Here is a 22,500-nt window from a genome sequence, read left to right as displayed (position 1 = left end):
ACTAAGAGATAAAGTTAGCAGTCTGTGAGGCAAAGCCTCAAGATTTGCTCACCCAAGTAAAGTTGTCCTCTGGTTTATGTAAATTGGCTCTGTTTGTATGAGGACATATGTTTTTTTCCCTAAAGTGGTTAACCAGACATGAAAGAACCAACCAGCACAAGAAGGTCATATTTTTACTGCGCATGATAACGACAAGCACTTTTCTTCAGTTGGTATATTCTTTGTTTGAGGATGTTTGTATCAATTTCCATTTAAGTTCTCTCCTCTCCCCTTCTTCATCTTTCCTCATTACACCTGTTTCTTTCATGTTTTTACATCTCTTGGTCTTTTCTCTTTCATCCCCCCTTCTGTCTACACTCTTTCTTTTCCCTCTTGTCTTCTTTCAGCGCTCCCTCTCCGATTACCACCCTTGTTACAAAGCTCATACCTTCTGAATAACCAAACAGTATCAGTGTATCTACAAAGATTATTGAACCTCTTGAGATTTATGTAATTTTTATTTTTTCCAGGCACCCCATAGATCATACTTACGTTTGAAGAGACTTTTTATGCTGAAGGGTTTAGAAACTGTATGCGCTGATCCCATATGCGAATGTATGAATACTTTTTTTTTTTTTATTATGTCCTTGTTACCTCCAGGCGGTTTGATTACCTTATACTCCTTGTTGTTGCTGTTTATACGGTACATTTAATAATTATATATTATGTATATATTATATATTCGTAAAGCATTGTATATAAAGTTTAATTTTGTTATTATCAGAAGTAGAAGGCCTGCATGTAAATACGAAGTTATAGTACAGTATTTTAAAATTTTCACTTTGAAATGTGAAGAACGAAAATAATAAGCACACTTTCTGTACTCATTGTTCACAATACACCATGTTTGGAACTGCTTTCCTCATTCTGTCTTTTTCTTTGCCTATGACCTCAAAATAATAATAATAATAATAATTTATCCAGGCGTCTGGAAAATGAATGTTCTTGATTTTGTCTCGGATTCGTTATAACTTATAAAGGGCAGCCTTTTTACAGGCTTTTACCCTTTAGACAGAAATTTTTCGTGTTTCTACTTCAACGTGGGTCATGTATATGCAGAGTTTGAAGGAGTAAAGAACCACTGAAAACATCGCCATTTTTTACTGTCTTTCGGCAGCCAAACAACTGTGAACTGTGCAGAGTTGTGGGTAAAAATATGAGGAGGAAGAGGCGGAGGCGGTAATTGTCTTCCTTCCTAGTGGATTACACACACACACACACACACACACACACACACACACACGGAACCCATTCTCAGGTTTCCCACTCCTTGCGTGCACCCTTCCTGTCTGCTTGCTCATGTGTGTTAATGCATGCTCGTGTGCTTGGCTGCTTCTGGGGAATATTGGTGTCGCTGGGGGCACCTCAATGTAGCTTCCTCCTGCAAGAGGTACTTTATAATGTGCCTGTGTGGTGTGGTGTCGTATGTGTCGGTGTGTGTTTATGTGGTCGTGGGTTGGACGGAGTGTGTTAGATGTGGAGTGTGGATGGGGGAGTGAGTGTGTTTGTGTTGTGTTGTGTTATTATGTCTGTGTGATGTTAACAGGAGGGAGTGTGTAGGATGTCTTATTTCTCTCTCTCTCTCTCTCTCTCTCTCTCTCTCTCTCTGTTGTGCATGTAAAATATTATATATATATATATATATATATATATATATATATATATATATATATATATATATATATATATATAAAACTGCAAGGCTTGGTGAATGAGTTTGGGAGAGTGTGTAAGAAACGGAATCTAAAGGTAAATGTAGGGAAGAGTAAAGTGATGGTCTTCGAGAGAAATGAAGTCACTGAATGTACAGTGAGGTTAGATGAAGAAGTGGAAAATGAGAGTGCATATTAGTACTTTGATAGCGTGATGAGTAAGGATGCAAGTTTGGAGGATGAAGAGCTTCAATGGGTACAACAAGGAAGAAAGTTACGGGTTCTTTGAAAGCAGTGATAAGAAACAGAGAAGTGAGCTTGGAAGTAAAGACATCGCTGCATGATAGTACTGTGGTACCAACTCTAACGTATGGAAGCGAAGCTTTGACATTGTTGGAACGACACAAGTCAAAAGTGAGGGCAGTGGAAATGAGTTATTTGAGAGGAACATGTGGAGTTACATTGAGAAACAGACTGACAAATGAGGATGTGAAGGAGCGTTGTGATGTGGATGTGATAGAAAGCGATAGGAGAAATACATCGATGGTTTGTCCATGTGGGGAGGATGGAGAGAGACTAACGAGGAGAGCGTATGTGAATGATGTGGAGGGGAGAGAGGGAGGGGGAGGCCGAGGATGAGATGGAGGGATAAAGTTGAGAGGTATATGCGAGAGGGGTGTGTGCTCTGGGAGGAGGGCAGTGAAAGGACGGGGGATAGGGCGACATGAAGGCAATTTGTGTTGGCCACTCCTTACGGGATTAAGGCGTCTGGCAAATTGATAGATAGACGGTCTAGACTCAGATCTGACTTATCTCCAAGTTATTATTTTACGTCTGACTTTAAGGGGTATTGTAGGTTTGATGTGTGTACAGTATGTGTGTGTGTATGTAAGTGTGGGTGACTGTAGGTGAGTGTGAGTGGTGGTGAGTGGGGGTGGGTGCCTATGGGTGTGAATAAATTTAGGTGGGCGCCAGTAAGTTTGGGCGGGTGTCTTTGGGTATAGGCGATGAACAGAGTAAATGGGTGTGGGTGGTGTCGTAAATGTGCGGGTGTTTGTAGTATCGGTGGGTACCTTTAAGTGTTGGTGGATGCTGGTGGATGTCTGTGGGTATGGATGAGTGTAGGTGGATGAGGGTGGGTGTAAGTGGATGTTGGATGTGGGTTGGTGTAAGTAATCGCGTGTGAGTACCCGTACATTAATCTGCGTGAAAGTACAAAATAACTGGGTAGGTAGAACTTAATAGGTGTATATGCTGAACGATAACTGGCTTCCTGTTCATGCATGTATGTGTAGATGTGTGTATGCTTTTTAAAGTTTTATATTCATACATTTGTAATCGTGTTCATAACGTGTTTTATAATTAGATAGATAGATAGATAAGTAGATAGGTAGGTTGATATAGATATGTATGATGACTTGTAATTATATAGGTAGGACGGCTTTATTTTAAATTGTGCGTTTTTATGACTGCAAATTAATATATGTAGGTGTATACAGGTATGTGTGTCTACGCGTTTATATTTGTATCCATAAATAACTGAGAATATGGACATGGGGATTTGTTATAATGGAAGTAGTGTGTGTGTGTGTGTGTGTGTGTGTGTGTGTGAGTGTGTGTGTGTGTGTGTGTGTGTGTACCATCGATGAAGTGCTTGTGTGCGTGAGAGTGCGTAAGAGTGATTGTGTGGGGGTGAATGCACATACTGCTAAAACCTTTGAGTGTTTGCGTGAAATGAACGTTTGGCTGAGAGGTGACTGCCTGGCTTTGTGTGTGTGTGTGTGTGTGTGTGTGTGTGTACTTTTGTGTGTTTGCGTGTGCGTTTGTTTGCTTGCGTGTGTCCGTGACTGAGCAAGCCTAGCGTAGCCTACCCTAGCCATCACATAAACACCTCTAATGGAGCGCTGGTCAAGTGTTGGTTTACCTCCCTTCCCTCTCACCCCCATTCCCCCCTTTCCTCCCCTCGCCCCTCTTTTCTTCCCCCCACCATTCCCCTCACACACACACACACACACACACACACACACACACACACACACACACACACACACACACACGCACACACACACACACACACCACTCCTCCTCCTTACCCCTCCCCCCACACCCACTCTTCCCTTCCCCTCGTTCTCCCCTTTCCCCTCTCCTCTCTTCACCCCCAGGCACGTACGAAGGAGCCCGGCCGGTGGGAGCTTTATGTATGAGTTAGTGAAATGGATACCTGTATATCGTAATTGGGAGAACTTTCTTATATAAGAGTCTGGAAGGTACCGTAACACCTCTTCCTTTTGTGATTTATTCTGAACATAGCACCTCTGTATCCTCTTGTATATTACTGATGCAAAATATGTTGACTTTAAGACGACATAGCATAAAAGAGACTATCAGATCGTAATATGCAAAATGAATCGCAGAGGATGAGATGTTACGAAGCTCCCCCCACGCCACCTAGAATACGAATTTGAGTCCTGTCGAGGGTGGAGTGAGACCATTAACGTGGAGGAGTAATGAGGTGGAGGAGGAGGTGGTAATGAGTGGAGCTAATTAGACCCTTATTATCTTCACTCGCAGAGACTATAGCTTTTTTATTTTCCTCTTGCTATTTAGAGATGATTATATGCAGATTAGAAACGACCTGGAGTACTCAGTGGCATATTTTCTCTCTCTCTCTCTCTCTCTCTCTCTCTCTCCAAATGGTTTTATTCAGCTTTAGTCTCGTACTGAAGGGGTTAATAAAGGTTGTCATTACCCTCATCAAATCAAAACGTTTCTCATGCGAAATAAAATCTTTTGGATGTAGCTGGAGTAGTAGTGGTAGTAGTGTAGTTGTTGTTGTTGTAGCACCAGGTATAATTTGTATATGAACTCATTGGACTGCAGACTGAAAAATGGCCCTTCTCCTGCATCCCACCATCCTTCTTTTGGGGGATGGGGTGGAGTTGAGGGACGTTTATATACCCAAGCAGCTCCACCGCCAGGCCGTATTGGTGCCACCGTATTTAGAATAAGGAAGTAATACGTCCTGGGGTTGAAGAGATGGCAGGATATGAGTTAGCGAGATTGAAAGTGGCTTGAGAGTGAGAACAATAGCGTGAGGGAGTAATGAGGTGGAGAGGGAAAAGGTAACGAGCGTGGGTAATTTTGGACTTAATTGCCATAACTGCCAGAAGAGAAAGAGAGAGAGAGAGAGAGAGTGTGTGTGTGTGTGTGTGTGTGTGTGTGTGTGTATGTGATTAATTCTGTGCTCTCACCAGCCGACTATGTATAACTTAGACATCATTAATCCATCCAGCGCTACACTCTTTTCACTTTAACTTGGTCCAGATTTCGCCTTTTTGTAGTTTGTTTCACTTAGGTCAAAGGCAGGAAAAGAAAACGTAACGCCTCTACAGTTTTTCCATAGCATGTCTTCCTGATTAATCAACTCTGAAGATGAAGAGATGACACTTTTAGGTCAAATTAGAATATAAAAGTATAGAGGTTTTTCATATACTGTACAAAACCTGATTCTCAGTAGGCAATATAAACACACACACACACACACACACACACACACACACACACACACACACACACACACACACACACAAACACACACGTCACTGAACTTTGGGGGCTTAGTTCGGTGACTGGCGGAGGTCGTCATTTTTGTTCCTGGTATCTCGTTGTGTCACCGATAACTCTAGGCGGTAGAGCTAACCAGATATATATATATATCCGCGAATCCCACGAAAGGAGAACGGTGGATTAAAAAAAGGGCAATTTCTACCCTGCAGTCCACCGAGTTCGCATTGATACGAGGCTGGGGTTGCAACCACCACCACCACTACCACTGCTGCTGCTACTACTACTACTACTACTACTAACTACTAGCTTCCTGGCGATTTCTCTCACCTTAGGGAAGTCGTCAGGTAGATAAGATATTAGGATCAAACTCTAATTGGCACATTTGCATCGAGGAGTCACCCTAAGAGTAATATAATTATCTTGAGGTAATAAGAATAAAATAAACAACACAAAACTGGTAATTTGTGTTAATTGTACAGTGTTTGTTCGTACCCCAGGCAGCGAAATTGCAGTTAGGTCAATTAAAGCAATAATAAGTATCGATCCCTATTTTATGGTTCCAATTTTTTACCTCCGGGCGACTTAATTGATCTGAGGAGAAAGGTCTGGAAATGGAAGGGGTTGATATGCCCTTCATTAACCTCATAACATCCAGAGATTTTCCTAAATTTAAGTGAAATAATCGTCCAGCAGTAAATAAATAAATGAATAAAAAAAAGGAATAGTTATTAGACTGGCTTGAAGCTAAATATAATCGTCGGGGTTAGCAAGAATAAAGTTAAATCCCCCTCATGATCATTTACGTGTTAATTGGGCCTCCTGGCGGTGGTGTGTGTACTTCAAGCAGCGAAATTCAGGTCAATTAGGGCAATTAAACCCAGGGTAGGCTAATTACCGGCCGCTACGCTTGCTGTTATTGTTCTTTGTTTTCCAGCGTGATTCACAACAGACCCGTTCCAGAAATAAACCGGGAATTAACCGCTTTTTTTTTGGACTTAATTTGTGCTTTGTTTATTTTTTTTTCTACCGGGTTTTGCTGTCATTGTTCTTTGTTCCCCAGCATATTCCGCGATTATACCAGCCCAGGAATATTTTCAAGAATAAATCCACAATTATTTACTAATCTTTTTTGTTGTCATTATTTAGTGTATGTGAAGCGCTGCCATGAAGAGAGGTCCCCCCCTCAAAAAAAAAAGAAAAAAAGCGTAGATGATTAGATGATGGTATGAACAGATAAACATGATGATGATGATTATTATTGATGGTGATGGTTTTGATGATGATGATGATATCTGACGTGATTGACAGTAGATTGGCCTTAGCAGTAAACTGGGAATAAAAAGCCGAATTTCTTATTCCTTTTTGCGTGCGTTTATAATATTCTGGTTTACAGAACTCCGCATCTTGGAAAGACTTGGGATGGGAGGGGAGTTGGATGTAGTACTTTCTCAACTTTTTTAGTATAAGCGTGTTTATAGGTAGTGTTCAGTGCTGTTACGTATTAATTATGTTTTTCTCGTGTTAATGTGTACCTCGCTACTACATATGAAGGTGCGTTATTCCCATCTTCTCTTCCTTGCAAGACGCTCGATGTTAATAGGTTTTAACTGTCTCTTGCTTAAAAAAAAAGAAAAAAAAAAGCGTTATTCAGTCCTCCCGTATTTTACAATCTCTGGTTTTTATTCATACTTGGTCTAGAACTGCAATCACTTCATTTCAAATGCTGAGTTGGAAGAATGAATTAACACTAGAATATGATGCTAGACACAAAGAAGCGCATACGAAAGGATGTAGGGCTATAGCACTGCTTTTCTGCCAGTGAGGTATGTGAAATAAGTTGTAAAGGGACGAAAATCTGGACCAAGTAGGTAAAAACGGTATAATGAGATCTGTTTAAGTATGCATTTCTCGTCACAGTCTGCTTTCGTGTTAAGTTGTGTTTTTTGCAGGTACATGTAAGGTGTGTTGTTCTCTCAGTATGACAAGTTCTCTGCTGTTTTGGGCTGTAAATATTTATCGCTTTTCTCAGTACTCAGTGTATTATCACGCTCCGTGGTGATGATCTGTCTATCTATCTATCTATTGCCAGACACCATAATCCCGTAAAGGGTGGCCATTTGACACTGAGTTAGTTGTTTTACAGGGAGGGGCACCAACCCTCCACCAACCCACTTGTTGACACGTAGGGAGCACGTATGGTTTGGTTATATGGTTACCACCCAGCGTTGTAAATAGTTTCTTGGCTTACAGGAAACCATTTGGCTTGTCACTCAATGTAAAGCCACCTGTAAAGGAAAGAAAAGGAATAAGAAGTGACAGGAAAGATAGGAGAAATAGGAAGAGAGGAGGGCAGGCACAGAAAAAGAATGATAAAAGCTAAGGAAGTAGGCAGCACTACATCAAGTGAGTGGATGATGGTCGCCACCACCTACCACAAATACGCTGTGATATTCCTCGCTTTGCTCTTGCCCCCTCCAATCTTGCTGGCTTCAGACGCTTTTATTCAGCTTAGGGGAGATTTTACGAACTGGAGAGATATAACCTTCAGCAACCCATTCGCCTCCTGGAAATGTTCAAAGTAGTTGACCAATAGAGCCTGTCAGTCACAAAAACCAACCTGAAATTACGTCGTGGGTGTGAAGTTTTTAAATATTAAGTATGTTTTTCTCCTCCTACTTCCCATTACTCGTTTTTTAGTTGATATATGTCGTTTGTGTTGCTTATATGAAAATTGTTATCAGAGAAGACCTTGCTAATCCACGTTGCCAGGTGTTGCGTGGTTACCAAAAAATAGCACCTGTATTCTTTTCTTTTCCCGCTTTTTTTTTTTTTTTTTTTTTTTTTTTTTTTTTTTTTTTTTTTTGTCCGACTCTGGGCATAGGCTTCACAGCCTGCTATCAAGGCCCAGCAGTCCTCCTACATACCATACACCTCTACATGTCACCACTTCGGCGCTAACACCCTGTCCGACTCTGGGCATAGGCTTCACAGCCTGCTATCATGGCCCAGCAGTCCTCCTACATACCATACACCTCTACATGTCACCACTTCGGCGCTAACACCCACCGTCCATATTGAATACATGCTAGGGCTGTCTCATACAGGACTGGTGTATTGGTATTAGCCGGGGTATTTTTACGACATGTCGGCGGGTCTTCTGGAAGATCAGTAAAGCCTGATTTAATGAAATTCAAATCCTTAAACTGTTCCCTGCTCCAGCGGGGATTTGAACCTGGGTCCGTTAGAACGTCAGACCACCTCTCTACCGATTGAGCCACGCGTATGTATAGCGTGTAAATGTTCCTTGTTACTGTGTTATAATTTGCCTCATTCCTTTTTTTTTAATGTTGCTTGCAGTTATATAATACTGCGAGTGTATAGTTTATCTGGTGCTCCTTGTTAATGTATATTCATCGGTGCTTAAAGTTCGTAGTGTTCCCTGTTACGCTGTTACGTATATGGTGTGTTATGTAGTGTTATACTCGTGCTCCTTGCTGCTAAATGTTCCTTGGCGTTTATGGAGGAGCATTTCTGGCTATTACATATCAAGTGCCTCGTTGCCTCAGTGCTCCTTGATATTAGCTGTTCCGCGGTTTTTATAGGATGTAATTATTTCTCGCAATGACGAAAAGTGCATCCTTCCCCCAGTGTTCCTTATTACCCGTTCCCTGGCGTTTTTAGGCAGTGTTTCTTGCTGTTACATAGAAAGAACGTCGTTGCTGTCCTTGTGGTCCCTCATTACGTCTTCTTCCTGGCGTTGACAGCCTGTAAAGAATGTTATGAGAAACCCACAAGATGACCTATAATGTGGTATTAGTCGTGGCTCTCTCTCTCTCTCTCTCTCTCTCTCTCTCTCTCTCTCTCTCTCTCTCTCTCTCTCTCACACACACACAGACACACACACACACACACACACACACACACACACACACACGAATAATTGCCATCTTAACCCCGCCAGGCACTAACCCGTTGTAATAAGAGCGCCGTAAATGCCACTTATCTTCCCCACACGTAAACACGGCTCTTGACCCAATTGCCTTCATATCACGACCGCTTATCACCTTCATATCTCTCTCTGTATCACTTTATTGACTCTTTGTGCTTTGATTTCACACTATCAGCCTTGAAAAAGACTTAGAGGCGGGCTTTCATTTCTAACATTCTTTTTCTAGTCAGCTTTGAAAAGACTTGGGTCAGAGGGAGTCTTTGGCCTTTGGTTCCTTCTTCCTTGCATTTAAAAAAAAAAATCTACGATGAAAATTATAATACGGAAGATGATTTTCTGAAGCCGTGGGTCCACCTCAGTTGACCTTACAGCGCGTTGACCTCTTGTATAGATAGGTAGATAAATAGATAGACAGATAATAGATAGATATAGGTGCGGATGTATTGGTAATTATAGATCAATAGATAGATAAATAGGTAGACAGATATAGAGATAAATATAGATGTATAGATAGATATAGATATAATTTTGATGTATGGATACTGTATATACAATAGATATAGATATACCTTTGATGTATAGATAGATAGATCGATAAATGGATAGATGTATAGATATTATTACCCTGACGATTATAGTCAGCTTAAAGGTCTCTCGTGCGGATGAATTAAAAGAGCAATTCTACTCTAATTGGTTTGACCTCTTAAGGTTTAGGGGCGATATCCATTAGCCCTTTGAGAATAATGACTTGATTATGTATTATACTTATTACTAATGCTCGATAGTGATCAGGATGGGAAGGACTTTTTGTGTTGAAAGTAAAGCCACACCATTATATTGACTTTATTTGAAGCCACACCATTATATTGACTTTATTTTAAGCCACACTATTATATTACTTAATTTTATCTTCAGCCACTCCATTATATTGGCTGTATTTTTATTTTATTCCATGTAATTTCAGACGATTATATTCAGCTTGGAAAGGTCTCGAGCAGTGAAGGGGTTAATGAAGGCTGTATATACACCTGTCAGTGCAAAAATAATCCCGCTAAGCCAAATAGTAGCTTCTGGTATACTCCTTTTACTTTAACATGGCCTAAAATGTCCATCTTTCCATCTTGATTAGTGAGTTATAACATTACCTTAAGAGTAGAATATTGTGGCGGTCACGATGAAGGACTGTGAATACATTGGCAGTAGAATATGATGCTAGTCACGAAGAAGTGCCATGACAAGGATGTAGAGCAGTAGCATTTCCTTAATCTGCCAGTAAGCTACGTGGAACAAAAGCTGCAGAGGGTCGAAAATTTACTTTTTTTTTTTCTTTCTTTTTTTTTAACTCTAACTTGGCCTAAATTTGCCACGTATCCATCCTGATTAACGAGTTATAACAAATATATATTATCAGTAGAATACGGTGCCAGTCACGACGAAGTGCCATGGCCAGAACGAAGAGAGAGAGAGAGAGAGACGAAATTGAACAAAAATCAGTGCCAAGTTTAAGCAAAAGAAGTACAGCGGCAAAAACAAGCTTTGAAAATGTCGTCCTCGTAGTGGAAAGGTTAAGCAGCAACTACACTACGGTTCGTCTAAGCTTTTAACAACGTCCTTACTAAATTACTAAATAACCCGGATCGTTTAGGGGACTGGCAATTACACGATTTTCTTATGGGATTAGTGCAAGTTAACCCTCTCCTCCTTGGAACAACTCGGTTATTCTCATGCCTGCTAAAGCCAAACTATCCCCCCCCCCTCCCCGATAGTCTTGGGAGAATTTGTGTCAGTATGTTACCTCCTTGACTATCACATGGTCGCGACAACTCTAGCATTTTCATCTACTCCAGACGATTTTATTCAGCTAAGAGTGAGTCATAGAAGCCTGAGAAGTAAAGAAGACTTGTGCTTCTATTCACCCAAGTTTTTATCACCATTAAATTATTACTAAATCCGTAACACACAGTGGACTTGTAATATTCTCTTGGGGTTAGTGCAAGATAATGCTCTCAGGCTTCTTTGACCCACTTTTACCTGAAGGAAATCGTCTGGTGTTATCTAGAAGAACGGAATTTAACTCAGTCTCCTATAACTCTTTTACTGGAGGAAAATCGTCTGTTAGGGAATCTTGTCAGACAAAAAATAAATAAATGAAAATAAAAGGAATCGAGATTATGAGAGCTTAGCCTAAATGTCACCTGTTGCGTCACTCGAAGGCTCCTGTGGCTCGCTCTCAGGTGAATAAAATCGTCTGGCTTTAGTTGGAATCAAGTACTAGAGTTCCCCCGGCCGTGAGAGAGTTTGAGTGATTGTACCATGATTCTTGTAAGCCGTAAGTCTGTCACCACCTAATGATTACCAAATAACCCAGAACCTTTCGTGTGCCTCCTGTAAATCGCTTATATTGGACTAGTGTGGGTTAATTGGCTACACTGACGTAAATCCATTAAGTGTTCTGAGTTATTATGTTGACCTGGGAGTAAAGGCGGTTATTAGCACTCGATTACTGGGAGAGGGACGCCGTCACGTGGTGGCACCGATATACCAACGCGGCTCAACTGACTGGTTGTATGTCCCTCAGTTACTTCCCTATCCCCCGACAGGAGGGTAGTGGAGAGCAAAACAAGGGCAACTGAAGCCTGCAGTCACGGAAGAGTTGATATGAAAAGTATTATTAATCTTTTCATGCTGTCCACCACTACTATCCCCTCCCCCTAATCCTCGCCCCCTCCCCCCTAATCCTCGCCCCCTCCCCCTAATCTCCGCCCCCCTCCCCCCTAATGCTCCGCCTTCTCCCCCCTAATGCTCCGCCTTCTCCCCCTACCCATTTTAGACGTATTGAGGGGCAGTTAAGGAGAAGGAAACAGACAATTGAGCAACAAAACAGCTCCGGCATTTCACGTCCCGCCATCGAAGTCAACGGAAAGCGATACCAACGAGGCGGGCATTTACGGGGCTACGAAGCCGGCATTTACGGGGAAGGTGGTGGCGAGTGGTTAGCGAAGTGTTCTGCTGTCCGAAAGGTTGAGAGTTCTATCCCAGTGTGAACCAGGTAACAATTTCATTATTTGGGTTTCGTCAAAGATTCACTGACATAAGAATACCCTTGCTAATAACATCACACCAGTTCTGAATGAGACAATCCTTGCTTGTATTCAGTATGGACGGTGGGGATTAGTGTCGAAGTCGTGGCAAGTAGGTGGGGCTGCTGGACTTCATGGTACGGATTTCTCGCAATGAAGAGGTGGTAACGATCCTGTGGTAGTGGTGGTGGTTGTAGTGGTGGTGGTGGTAAAAGATGGTGGCAGTGGTGGTAGTGGTTGTGGTGGTGATGGTGGTAGTGGTGGTTGTGGTTGTGGTGGTAGAGCAGCGTAATGATACCAACGCTACGCGGAGACTATTATCAATGTAGTCTTGCCGCTAATGACCCAGTCTGGGGATAAGTGCTGCAAGTGCATCATCGCCACTGTGTTGTATAAATTATCTTGAAGTTTCTCCGCTGTTAACAAGATTTGATTACGCCGGAGTTTTTACGGCCGTCGAGAAGCAAGTTTGGTTGATGCTGCACTGTTCTTAACGCCAATTATCCAGCGAAATGCATTACTGTTAGGAAGCTCGTCTCTCTCTCTCTCTCTCTCTCTCTCTCTCTCTCTCTCTCTCTCTCTCTCTCTCATCGATTTGTTTTCATCTGACGGGAAAGGTAAACGCGCACAACCACGATATTAAAAAGTCGTGTTTGCATGAAATCCGATGAATGTGTTGTGAGGTAAGGATGAGTCTCTGTCATTACCTTAGTCACTGTGCTTTATCTGATGGAACTGGGTCACTGGGTCAGCCTGGATGAGAAATGAAACTGGAAGAGCTTTAGTTATGAAGCAGGACTGAATCTCCTTGGTTCCTAAATTTTACACCCCTCTCCCCCAAATGAAAATCACCACACTGCCATCAACTGAGTTACGAGTGGCTAGGGATCGTCGTAAAGAAAATGTTAACAGCCAGTTCCAGAGACGTAGCGGGTCGAGGTTAGTCTACCGTATTCCTGTATATTTAAGGGAAGATGACCAGGCTACTTCCCTTGCTGGCATGGCCGAAAAACCACAAGTCAGCCATTGGGGAATCGAATCTATGCACGGCCGTAATTCAGACCGGGGCGTTCTGACCAGGAGACCTCCAGGCGCAGTGTTAAATGGATCCGAATTGTGGTTAATATTTAGGTGAAAGGAAAGAGGTGCGGCTGGGGTAAACCGTGCATTAGTGAAACTTGCCCGTGATTGGTTTATTTATTTATTTATTTTGACCTTTACATACGACAGCTTAGAGACTGAGTGTGAGTGAATGAGGGTTTGTTTTCTGTTTTCCGGCACTACACGGCTGGAGAGAGAGAGAGAAATGTGAATCAGTCAGAAAGATAGATACATACGTGTAGACAGGTTGAGAGAGAGAGAGGGAGAGAGCTTTGTTGTATTCCATTTATGAACAGAGTACATACCGTGGCTGAAACATACGGGCGAAGTAATCCTTTTTTTCTTTTTTTTAATATATATATATAATGTCATTACCTTGTTTTTATAATACTGATATGCGTAAAAAAATCGTATTCTGATGCGAGAATGCCATCCCATTTTGCATAATTGCCTTTTCGGAAAAATTTCCCACTGAATTCGCAGCCGTGATATTTGCTCTCCTAATTCAATTTTGTATTCAGCCGTCCTGTCTCCGCTCCCGGCTCCTATGACTCACTCTGCTCAATAAAATCGTCTGGTTTTAGTTGGATATAGCATACTAGAGTTGTCCTGACCATGAGAAGGCTAATAGTGACAGTATTAACACTCTCAGGCCACACTTAGCTGAGTGAAATCGTCTGTTGTTTGCTGGAATAAAGAAAACACGACCATGAAGAGGTAAATGTACAATAATGAAAAAAAGTTTCGTTCCTTTTTTTTTTTTTTCATAGTGAAAGGTTTCCAATTAGTGTTCTGTATATCATAATTCAGCAAGGTTATATTATTTTTTATTCATTATTTGTAAGTTTACCTTCTCCGTGGCCAAAAATATGATTAATTTCGATTGATCATTCCAAATATTGACAATTTTCGAAGTGCTCCAGCAAAGTCGTAATACTAGCAATACCAATATTTTTTTTTTTTCTCCTGTATCCTACCTCGCTCTTCCCTCTCGTCTCCTCTCTTCTCGTCTCGTCTCGTCTCGTCTCGTCTCCTCTCCTCTCCTCTCCTCTCCCCTCCCCTCCCCTCCCCTTTCCCTCCCCTCCCCTTCCCTCATCAGTTTTGGGTTGAGTGTGTTTACCAAATGGAAGCTCCCCAACTTTAATCGTGGGTAGTCTTTTATAATTATCTTTATTATTGTTGTTGATGCTATCATTATTATCAGTATTATTCTTATTGTTATTGTTATTATTATTATTATTCATTATTATTATTATTATTATTGTTACTACTGCTGCTGCTGCTGCTACTACTACTACTGCTACTACTACTACTACTACTACTACTACTACTGCTACTACTGCTGCTGCTACTACTACTACTACTACTACTACTACTACTACTATCACCATCACCTCCACCACCACCACTACTGTACTTGTTATTGTTGTTGTTACATTGTGAAGTAGATGTACAAGCATGATAGTTTGATATATAGAAATGTCCATCAAGTAACAAAATCACTCACACAAATTACCTCTATTCCTAACTCACTTTCATACAACGTCTCTGTCTGTATTTTTATTCTCTTTTATGTTCCTACTGTATATTTAGTCGATATTCAGTTAATTTAGGACTCTGATGTTTCTAAATATAGTGTATTAGCATGGAGCCATTGTTTAAAGTGATATATTCATTTTGTGTTGCTACTTTTGGCAGATTTTCAATTTACCAAGAACTTTGATGTTCGCGAGTATTTCTAAGCGACATGGAACTATTTTTAGGCCAAGTAATTGTCCTGTTAATGTCACACACCAACACTGAGTTTATTTTTATATCGTGTGTGTGTATATGTATGTGTGTGTGTGTGTGTGTGTGTGTGTGTGTGTGTGTGTGTGTGTGTGTGTGTGTGTGTTTAGGAAGATCATTTTTAGCGTGCAAGGAGTTTACACAATCTTATTTCGATTTTAGAAAAAAAGGACAGGCCACATTTTAAGGTTAAATATATTCTTAACTCTCTCATCTTTCACCTAGACGACGATAACCCAAGAATTATTATTATTATTTTTACGACCTCTTGACATTTCATTCAGTTTTAGAGAATTTTCGATCGGCAGCGTAATGTTTTAACCTTCATTAACTGTATATTAATAGAGGACTCTAGAGAAGCATATTAAAATCGTCTGGCAGTAGTAACAATAAACTAAACAGGACGGAAGGCGATTAAAGAGTTGACCCTTTCTATCCAAAAATGTATTATTATGTCAACACCATTGATGCGGTATTTCCAAATTTCCTTTTGGTATGAAGTGTTGACAGGATCCTTTGTTATTTTTTATAGATTAGCGTATATACTGGGCTTTTTTGAAATGTTGGTTTATAAAAATGTTCATAAATAGGAGGTTCCATTATTGTACGTAATACTGCGCGTATATTTTACGGAATATGAAGAGATTTAATTTAATCGCCGAGCGCTGTTTTACCAATATGTATCATATTTCAATGGATGCCTCCTGTGTGATGTATATAAAGATTTGCTTTATGATTGCACCTACCATCGCCATCGCATGATCCTGTGACGACTATGCCATGATTAACAGACGCTCTTAACGCACGGTACTGTTTTGGCTCAAGTTTTATGCAATGCACACTTTAGTTTGCACGCTGTCAGGTAGGTTATAATCTTTGGGGGGTCTGGGGGCCAAGCCTCCCAGTTAGGCATCCACTGCTAATTAGGGGGGTCTGGGGGGCCAAGCCTCCCTCCCTCCAGTTAGATGACGTTTCTTAAATAGGTATCCACCGAAATGGTAATTAAATTGTTTACATTTGAGTATGTTGAAATGGTAATTAAATTATGTACATTTGTATGTTTGGTGCACTGGCGCATTCAGTCGGTGGGACCGGCTGTAGACACTCTGGTGCAGGTGTTGTTCAGGCGGCTTTTCAAAATATCGCAATGTAGGTATATTTTGCGAGTTTTCTTTGTTTCTTTTGTCGAAAATTCATTATTACTTAAATGCGATATATCTATAGTCGCACTAAAATTGCTATGATTAAGAACGTTGGTTTTAAGAAAACGTTTGAATCCATGCATCACTTGTGTTCACATTTACCAACGTATTTTATTTTTTCTTCTTACCATCTAACGATTTTATTCAGCTTAGGAGAAACCTTTTTTACAGAAGGGGAAGGGATAAGTGAAGGCCGTATTTAACCTCTCCGGTACGAGCAATGTCTCTTAACCTGAGTAAAATCGTCTGGAGGTAGCGAGAGTATTAGGTACGTCCTTGGGGTGAAACGGTAAATGCTTTGTTAATATGATGTGCGTGCCTGTGTTGCGTAGTAGAGTGGTATATTGGGGTTACCTTGTGTGTGTGTGTGTGTGTGTGTGTGTGTGTGTGTGTGTGTGTGGAGCTATTTATCTACACGTTTCATTTAGTAACATTCTATTTGTGTAAAGTGACACGTAAAAAAGAAAGTGATTTATACTCATAGAATGTAATATACAGGCACGTTTTTATTCATTTATTTTTTATTTTTCACATTTCTCCATTAGAGCTGTTTTATAAATGTATTTTTGCTTTTTGTAGAACACCGTGCACGCTTGAATTAATTAATTATATATATATATATATATATATATATATATATATATATATATATATATATATATATATATATATATATATATATATATATATATATATATATATATATATATATATATATATATATATATATATATATATATATATATATAGCGCGTAGCACCCGTCTATCAGCAAACTCTTATCCCTTTTTTGTCCAGCTCTCTAATGCAAGGGTTAACCGTTCCTCCCAGTCCTTCATTTATGCAACAGGTCAACTCTGGAACTGTCTCCCTCTGTCTATATTTCCTGCTTCCTATGATCTCCAGTCTTTCAAACGCAGTGTGTCCATGCATCTCGAAATGATCGAATCTTGAATTTGGCTCTTGTATTTTGTTTTTCTCTTGGAGGGAACAGTTATTGCTGGCTTATGGCCTTTGGTTCCTTCCTCCTGGCATTAAAAAAAAAAAAGATCCCCAGACTCGGACACACACACACACACACACACACACACACACACACATATATATATATATATATATATATATATATATATATATATAATCAGCCGTTTGAGTGTCCACTGCAGGACCGGCCTATCCCCACCGAAGTCGGGACGATACAGGCAATGTATCTCAACCAAGTGGCTTAGGCTGTCTGGTAGAGATTGTATGTAGGGTGAGAAGCGCTTGTAAGTGTATTGTAGTGTTGGAGTGGCTTTGGATGTGTGTGTAGTCTGTGAACCAAGTGTAATCGGCCCGCGCAAGCCGACTGGGTGCAAGCATACTTTACAGTATGTGACACTGGTTCAACCACAGTACCCCTTATGTCCGCCAATGCAGTACGTGGCCAGAAGAACGCTCCCAAAGTTTATTACCCTGGCGGGACGCTAACCCTCGTTCTTCAGTGTACGAGAACGCACACTTTACCACTGCCACAGATGCTCCATATATATATATATATATATATATATATATATATATATATATATATATATATATATATATATATATATATATATATATTCTCTTTAGAATGTGATGTGCTAGCGAACTATTTTGATGTACATTTATACATATTTCTTTCTTTATAGATCACAATACGATAAACAGGCAATTGATTCTTTATCAACTTTTATCAATTTGTATATATTCTACTTTCATAATTTTTTATATTTTTTCCTCTTCACTTTTCCAGAACACAGTGTACGGTCGAGTGACGAGTTCAACGCTGGTGGTGAACGTGAGCAAAGAGCACAATGGGGCCAGTGTGACCTGTCGTGCTGCCAACCCTGCCGCTCCGGGCGCACCCATCACCAACACCACCATTCTCACCGTCCACTGTAAGCATCAGTTTAATTTATCAGTAACCTTTTGAGTGCGGTGACGTGTTTCATTGATTTTCTTGCTGCTTCCAGACGATTTTATTTTAAGGGAGCCTTTTTTGCTTTGCGAGGGTTAATGAATGCTGTCTCCTAACCTTGTAGTTCAAAATGTTGCTCCTACGCTGAATGAAATCGACTGCAGACACCAAGTACGTCATCAGATGGAAGGGTTAATGCCTCCAGACGATTATTCTGGCACTAAGCTACGGGAAATAGGCCGCAAAAGGACGAAAATCTCCGCAAAATGAAAGCGAATGGATTAGGGATGCGGTTAACCTGCATGCCACGTTTAGCGCACTCAGCAGCGAGATAGGGAGCCAATCACGTTTTTACCTCATCATGGGCTGCACACGCAAAAAAAAAAAATTAAAAAAAAAAAAAAAACGCTGGGTACAATTGATTTCTGATTGAGCTGCGTGTGTGTGTGTGTGTGTGTGTGTGTGTGTGTGTGGTTGTGCAGGGCCGGATTGCCAGGTATTGGCAAAATGGGCAACTGCCTACTAGGCCACGGCCTGTCACAGGCCATCGAGACTTCCAGAGCGGAATATACTGTATATACGCTTTGGGCGACCAAATAAAGGCCATCATCCATCAGGACATCAAAAAAGACCATTATACGCCATGCCAAAATTTCACTGGAAATGACGGAAAAGAGAGATCTATATGTTGCAGGCCAACCGTCTGCGTTGCCTACCAGGCCACAGCAGGGTTAATCCGTGTGTGTGTGTGTGTGTGTGTGTGTGTGTGTGTGTGTGTGTGTGTGTGTGTGTGTGTGTGTGTGTGAATCCTTGTTTGGATGTCTTCTTGATCAATGGGAAGTTTTTGTATGTACTGTAACCTGTGCAGTCATAACGCATAAAGAAAAACGGTATACATACTTTTTTTTTTTACTATGCTTTATTTAATCTTATAACCAAATACATGCTTAGTAGGTCTGATCCATGCGTGAGATCATGAAGTGAGAAGTTTTTCCGTAAAGTGCAATATAGACATAGTTTTTAGTCCGTTTGCTGCATTCCATCTCGACGTTTTTTTGGTGAATATTTTCTTGTTTAGTGAGTGAAAAGTATAGATGTTTTTAGTAATTTTTCTATATTTCGATATTTTTACTTCATATTTTCTGACCTATGAGTTCTTGTTTAGTGAGAAAATTTTCCAAACGGTACCCCCCCTTATTGTAATACCACATCTAGAAGTTTTAGAGCTGTTTTTAATCCTCTTTTCCCAGATCAGGTTGAATTTTCTCTTCACTCTCTTGCAACCAGATGCATAGATGCCTAATATTTTTCATCCATGTAATTAGGTCTCCAGGATTAATAAAATATTTTCCAAGTTTTGTTCTTGTCATGACCAGGTATATTTGTGTGTGTGTGTGTGTGTGTGTGTGTGTGTGTGTGTGTGTGTGTGTGTGTTTTATCCATGAATGAGCCCGCTGTCTTGTTTAGTGAGAAGTTTATCCATAAGATTCAATCTTTGCACCACCAACCCATGTGGAGGCTTTTCATGCATTTCTTTTCCAATCTCTTTATTCTCAAGTAAACACATGCCCATATTCTTTTAGTTATTCTGAATTTTGTAGTCCATAAGTGAAGTCTCGTTCTGTGAGTTTTTTTTATCATACAGTTCAGCCTTTGGAGGAATAAAGCATATGGAAAGTACTTTTTTCGTTCATTTTAATTATGGAAGTTGTGGAAGTGTTTTTTTTTTTTTTTTTGACCAGGTAGATATACTTTTTTGTCAGTTTTATTTATTCTTTTTGACCAGGTAGATTTTTTTTGTCGGTTTTATTGTATTTAATCTCTTCGACCGGGTAGATATTTTTTTGTCAGGTTTATTAATTCTTTTCGAGGTGGTAGGTATTTTATTGTCAGTTTTATTTTTTTTGACCATGTAGGTTTTTTTTTCTCAGTTTTATTTATTTATTTCGACCAGGTAGGTATATTTTTGTCAGTTCTATTTATTTCCAACCAGGAAGGTATTTTTTCTCAGTTTTATTTATCCTTTTCGACCAGGTAGATATTTTTTTCGTGTGTAGTGAGTTTTGCCATATGCTGCAGCCTTAGGAGTAATAACACATGCAGAAGTTTTACAGGTGGAGTGAGAGAGGCCATAAGAGAGCGGAGAGTGGAGACCTAACCACCAACATTGCCAAACTTGCTGGACTTTGATGTGGCGGAGCGCAGGGTAGGAGTTGGTGGTGGTGTGGATGGGGGTGATGGTGGAAACAGAGCGTGGTGTGGGAGGGATTGGTATGGAGGTGGTGGTGTGGATGGGAGTGATGGTGTAGATAGAGGGGGAGAGTAGTGGTGGTGCGGATGGGAGTGATGGAGACAGGGGGAGGTAAGGGAGAAGTGGTGGTGGATATTGATGATGATGCTGGAAATTGTGAGCATGGTGGTGGTGGGGGTGGTTACGATGGTGGAGTAGTGAGTGTGATGGTGGTGTGGCTGGCGTTAATGATGGAAGGGGTGGTGATGGGAAGGGCGGATGGTGGTGACAGGAGGGGTGCTGGAGGCGGTTTGGGGGGAAAGGTGTCAGATCAAGTGCCTGTGCAGAACTTTGACCATAAATACCCCATCAGTCAGCCGTGTGGTGGTCATCTTATAGCCCTTCCTCTCTTTACTGCAGGTCTGTGCCTCTTTATATGTGTAGTTCTGTGCCTCCGATATGTATAATTCTAGAGGTGTGAACCTTGGCTTGTTTTCATAATTAAGGTACTGAGGGTCGTTTTCCAGGTGACATAATTATAAGGTGTGGTAGCATATTACACCTTACCCTGTCATGTCTGTATAATATCGCCATAGTTTGTATCAGTAAGGGGATACTGAAGTGTAATGTACAGGATAAATCACGAAGGAAGAGGTGTTACGATATCGCCAAAGTCACTTAGAATATAACCCCTAGGATGGTCGTGCTTCACAGTGCTAGGAATTAACAGCTTCACACGATGCATCCTCGTCTCATCTTTTTTTTTTTAATTTCCTCTTGTAAATTACTGGAATCTTGCTCAGAATTTCATGGTATCTTTTGAGAATTTACATTTTCACAACTTACTACTTACATCATAAATTCCCTGAAAACTTACACCAAATAACATACTATTCTCCTTTTTACTCAAATTTACATTGTCATCTCGTAATCTTGAATGCTGAGTTGTACCAATAAATTTAAATTGGATTATTATGTTAGTCACGAAGAAGTGGTATGGAATTAGGTATTTTCCCCTCAAACATCAACCCACAGCAGTTCAAGTCCAACTGTTAGATTTTTTTTTTTTTTTAATGAAAGGAAAACACCTGTAATTTGGTGTATGGATTGTTTTTTTAAATTCAATCCTTTTTCCTTTTGCAGAAAAAATAATGCCTTTCTCTGCCACTCATCTGTGTGAAGTAAGCTGCAAATGATTAAAATGTGAAGTTAAAGTGAAAGAAGTATTGTAGTTTCGTCGTCTCATCATGAATTGCACTTATACCTCCTCTCATAGCTTACTCCAGGCTTCCTCCTAATTTCCTCGTATGTTATCACTAGTTATGAAGGCGAATGTGAGGCTAGGGAGGCATGGTGTCTTAATATATATAAGGCTTCCCTGTTTCTTCATAAGCATATATTTCATGCTTGTAAAAGATGATGAAAGGGAGGTCTTATTATGGAGGGAATCTTAACCCTGTCAGGAAGATGACGTCATAGTAATTGTATTCTTGCCCTCCTTGGTGTTGGACGCCTTCCCATGGTGGCCCCGTTATTACTGGGTGGTGGAGCTGCCCGATTATACAAACGTCCCCTATTCCCCACCTTATCCCCCCAGAAGAGGATGGTGGTATACAGGATAGGGACAGCTCCAGCCTGCCGTCCACTGGGCCTACAATTAACGAACCAAGGCTAGGACTACCACTGCTACTCTTGGTGTCTTTAGTCGATTTAATTTAGATAAGGTAGACTATTCGGGCTACGGTGTTTAATATAGCCCTCATTTGTCCTAGCAAGAAAGACCTTCCGATTGTATGTATTGTTTGGTAGTAGCTGTAGTCCAGTGTTCATCGGAATGTGAACCTGGGGAACTTCATGCTAAAGGTGCCCCTCCCCTCCCGTCCATCCTTCTCCTTTCGGGCAATAGGGAGGGCGCTCAGGGAAGTGTGTACAACCGGGTAGCTCCACCGCCCAG

The 22,500-nt window shown here is 40.7% G+C and overlaps 1 protein-coding gene across 1 annotated transcript in view; it reads left to right on the top strand.

Annotated features, from left to right (window-relative positions):
• The window catches only part of LOC145398806 (protein turtle homolog B-like), a 248,585-nt gene that overhangs the window by 177,861 nt on the left and 48,224 nt on the right, over positions 1-22,500 (top strand). The window contains exon 7 of the mRNA XM_080271615.1: positions 18,171-18,296. Coding sequence (XP_080127741.1) covers positions 18,171-18,296 — 126 coding nt within the window. The remainder of the gene's footprint in view (positions 1-18,170; positions 18,297-22,500) is intronic.

This window comes from Coenobita brevimanus, chromosome 46, assembly GCF_032717465.1.
Source record: "Coenobita brevimanus isolate Jiangsu-jjx chromosome 46, ASM3271746v2, whole genome shotgun sequence".
NCBI classification, from domain to species: Eukaryota; Metazoa; Arthropoda; class Malacostraca; order Decapoda; family Coenobitidae; genus Coenobita; species Coenobita brevimanus.
The sequence above is the reverse complement of the archived record's forward strand: the minus strand, read 5'-3'. Positions and strand labels throughout refer to the sequence as shown.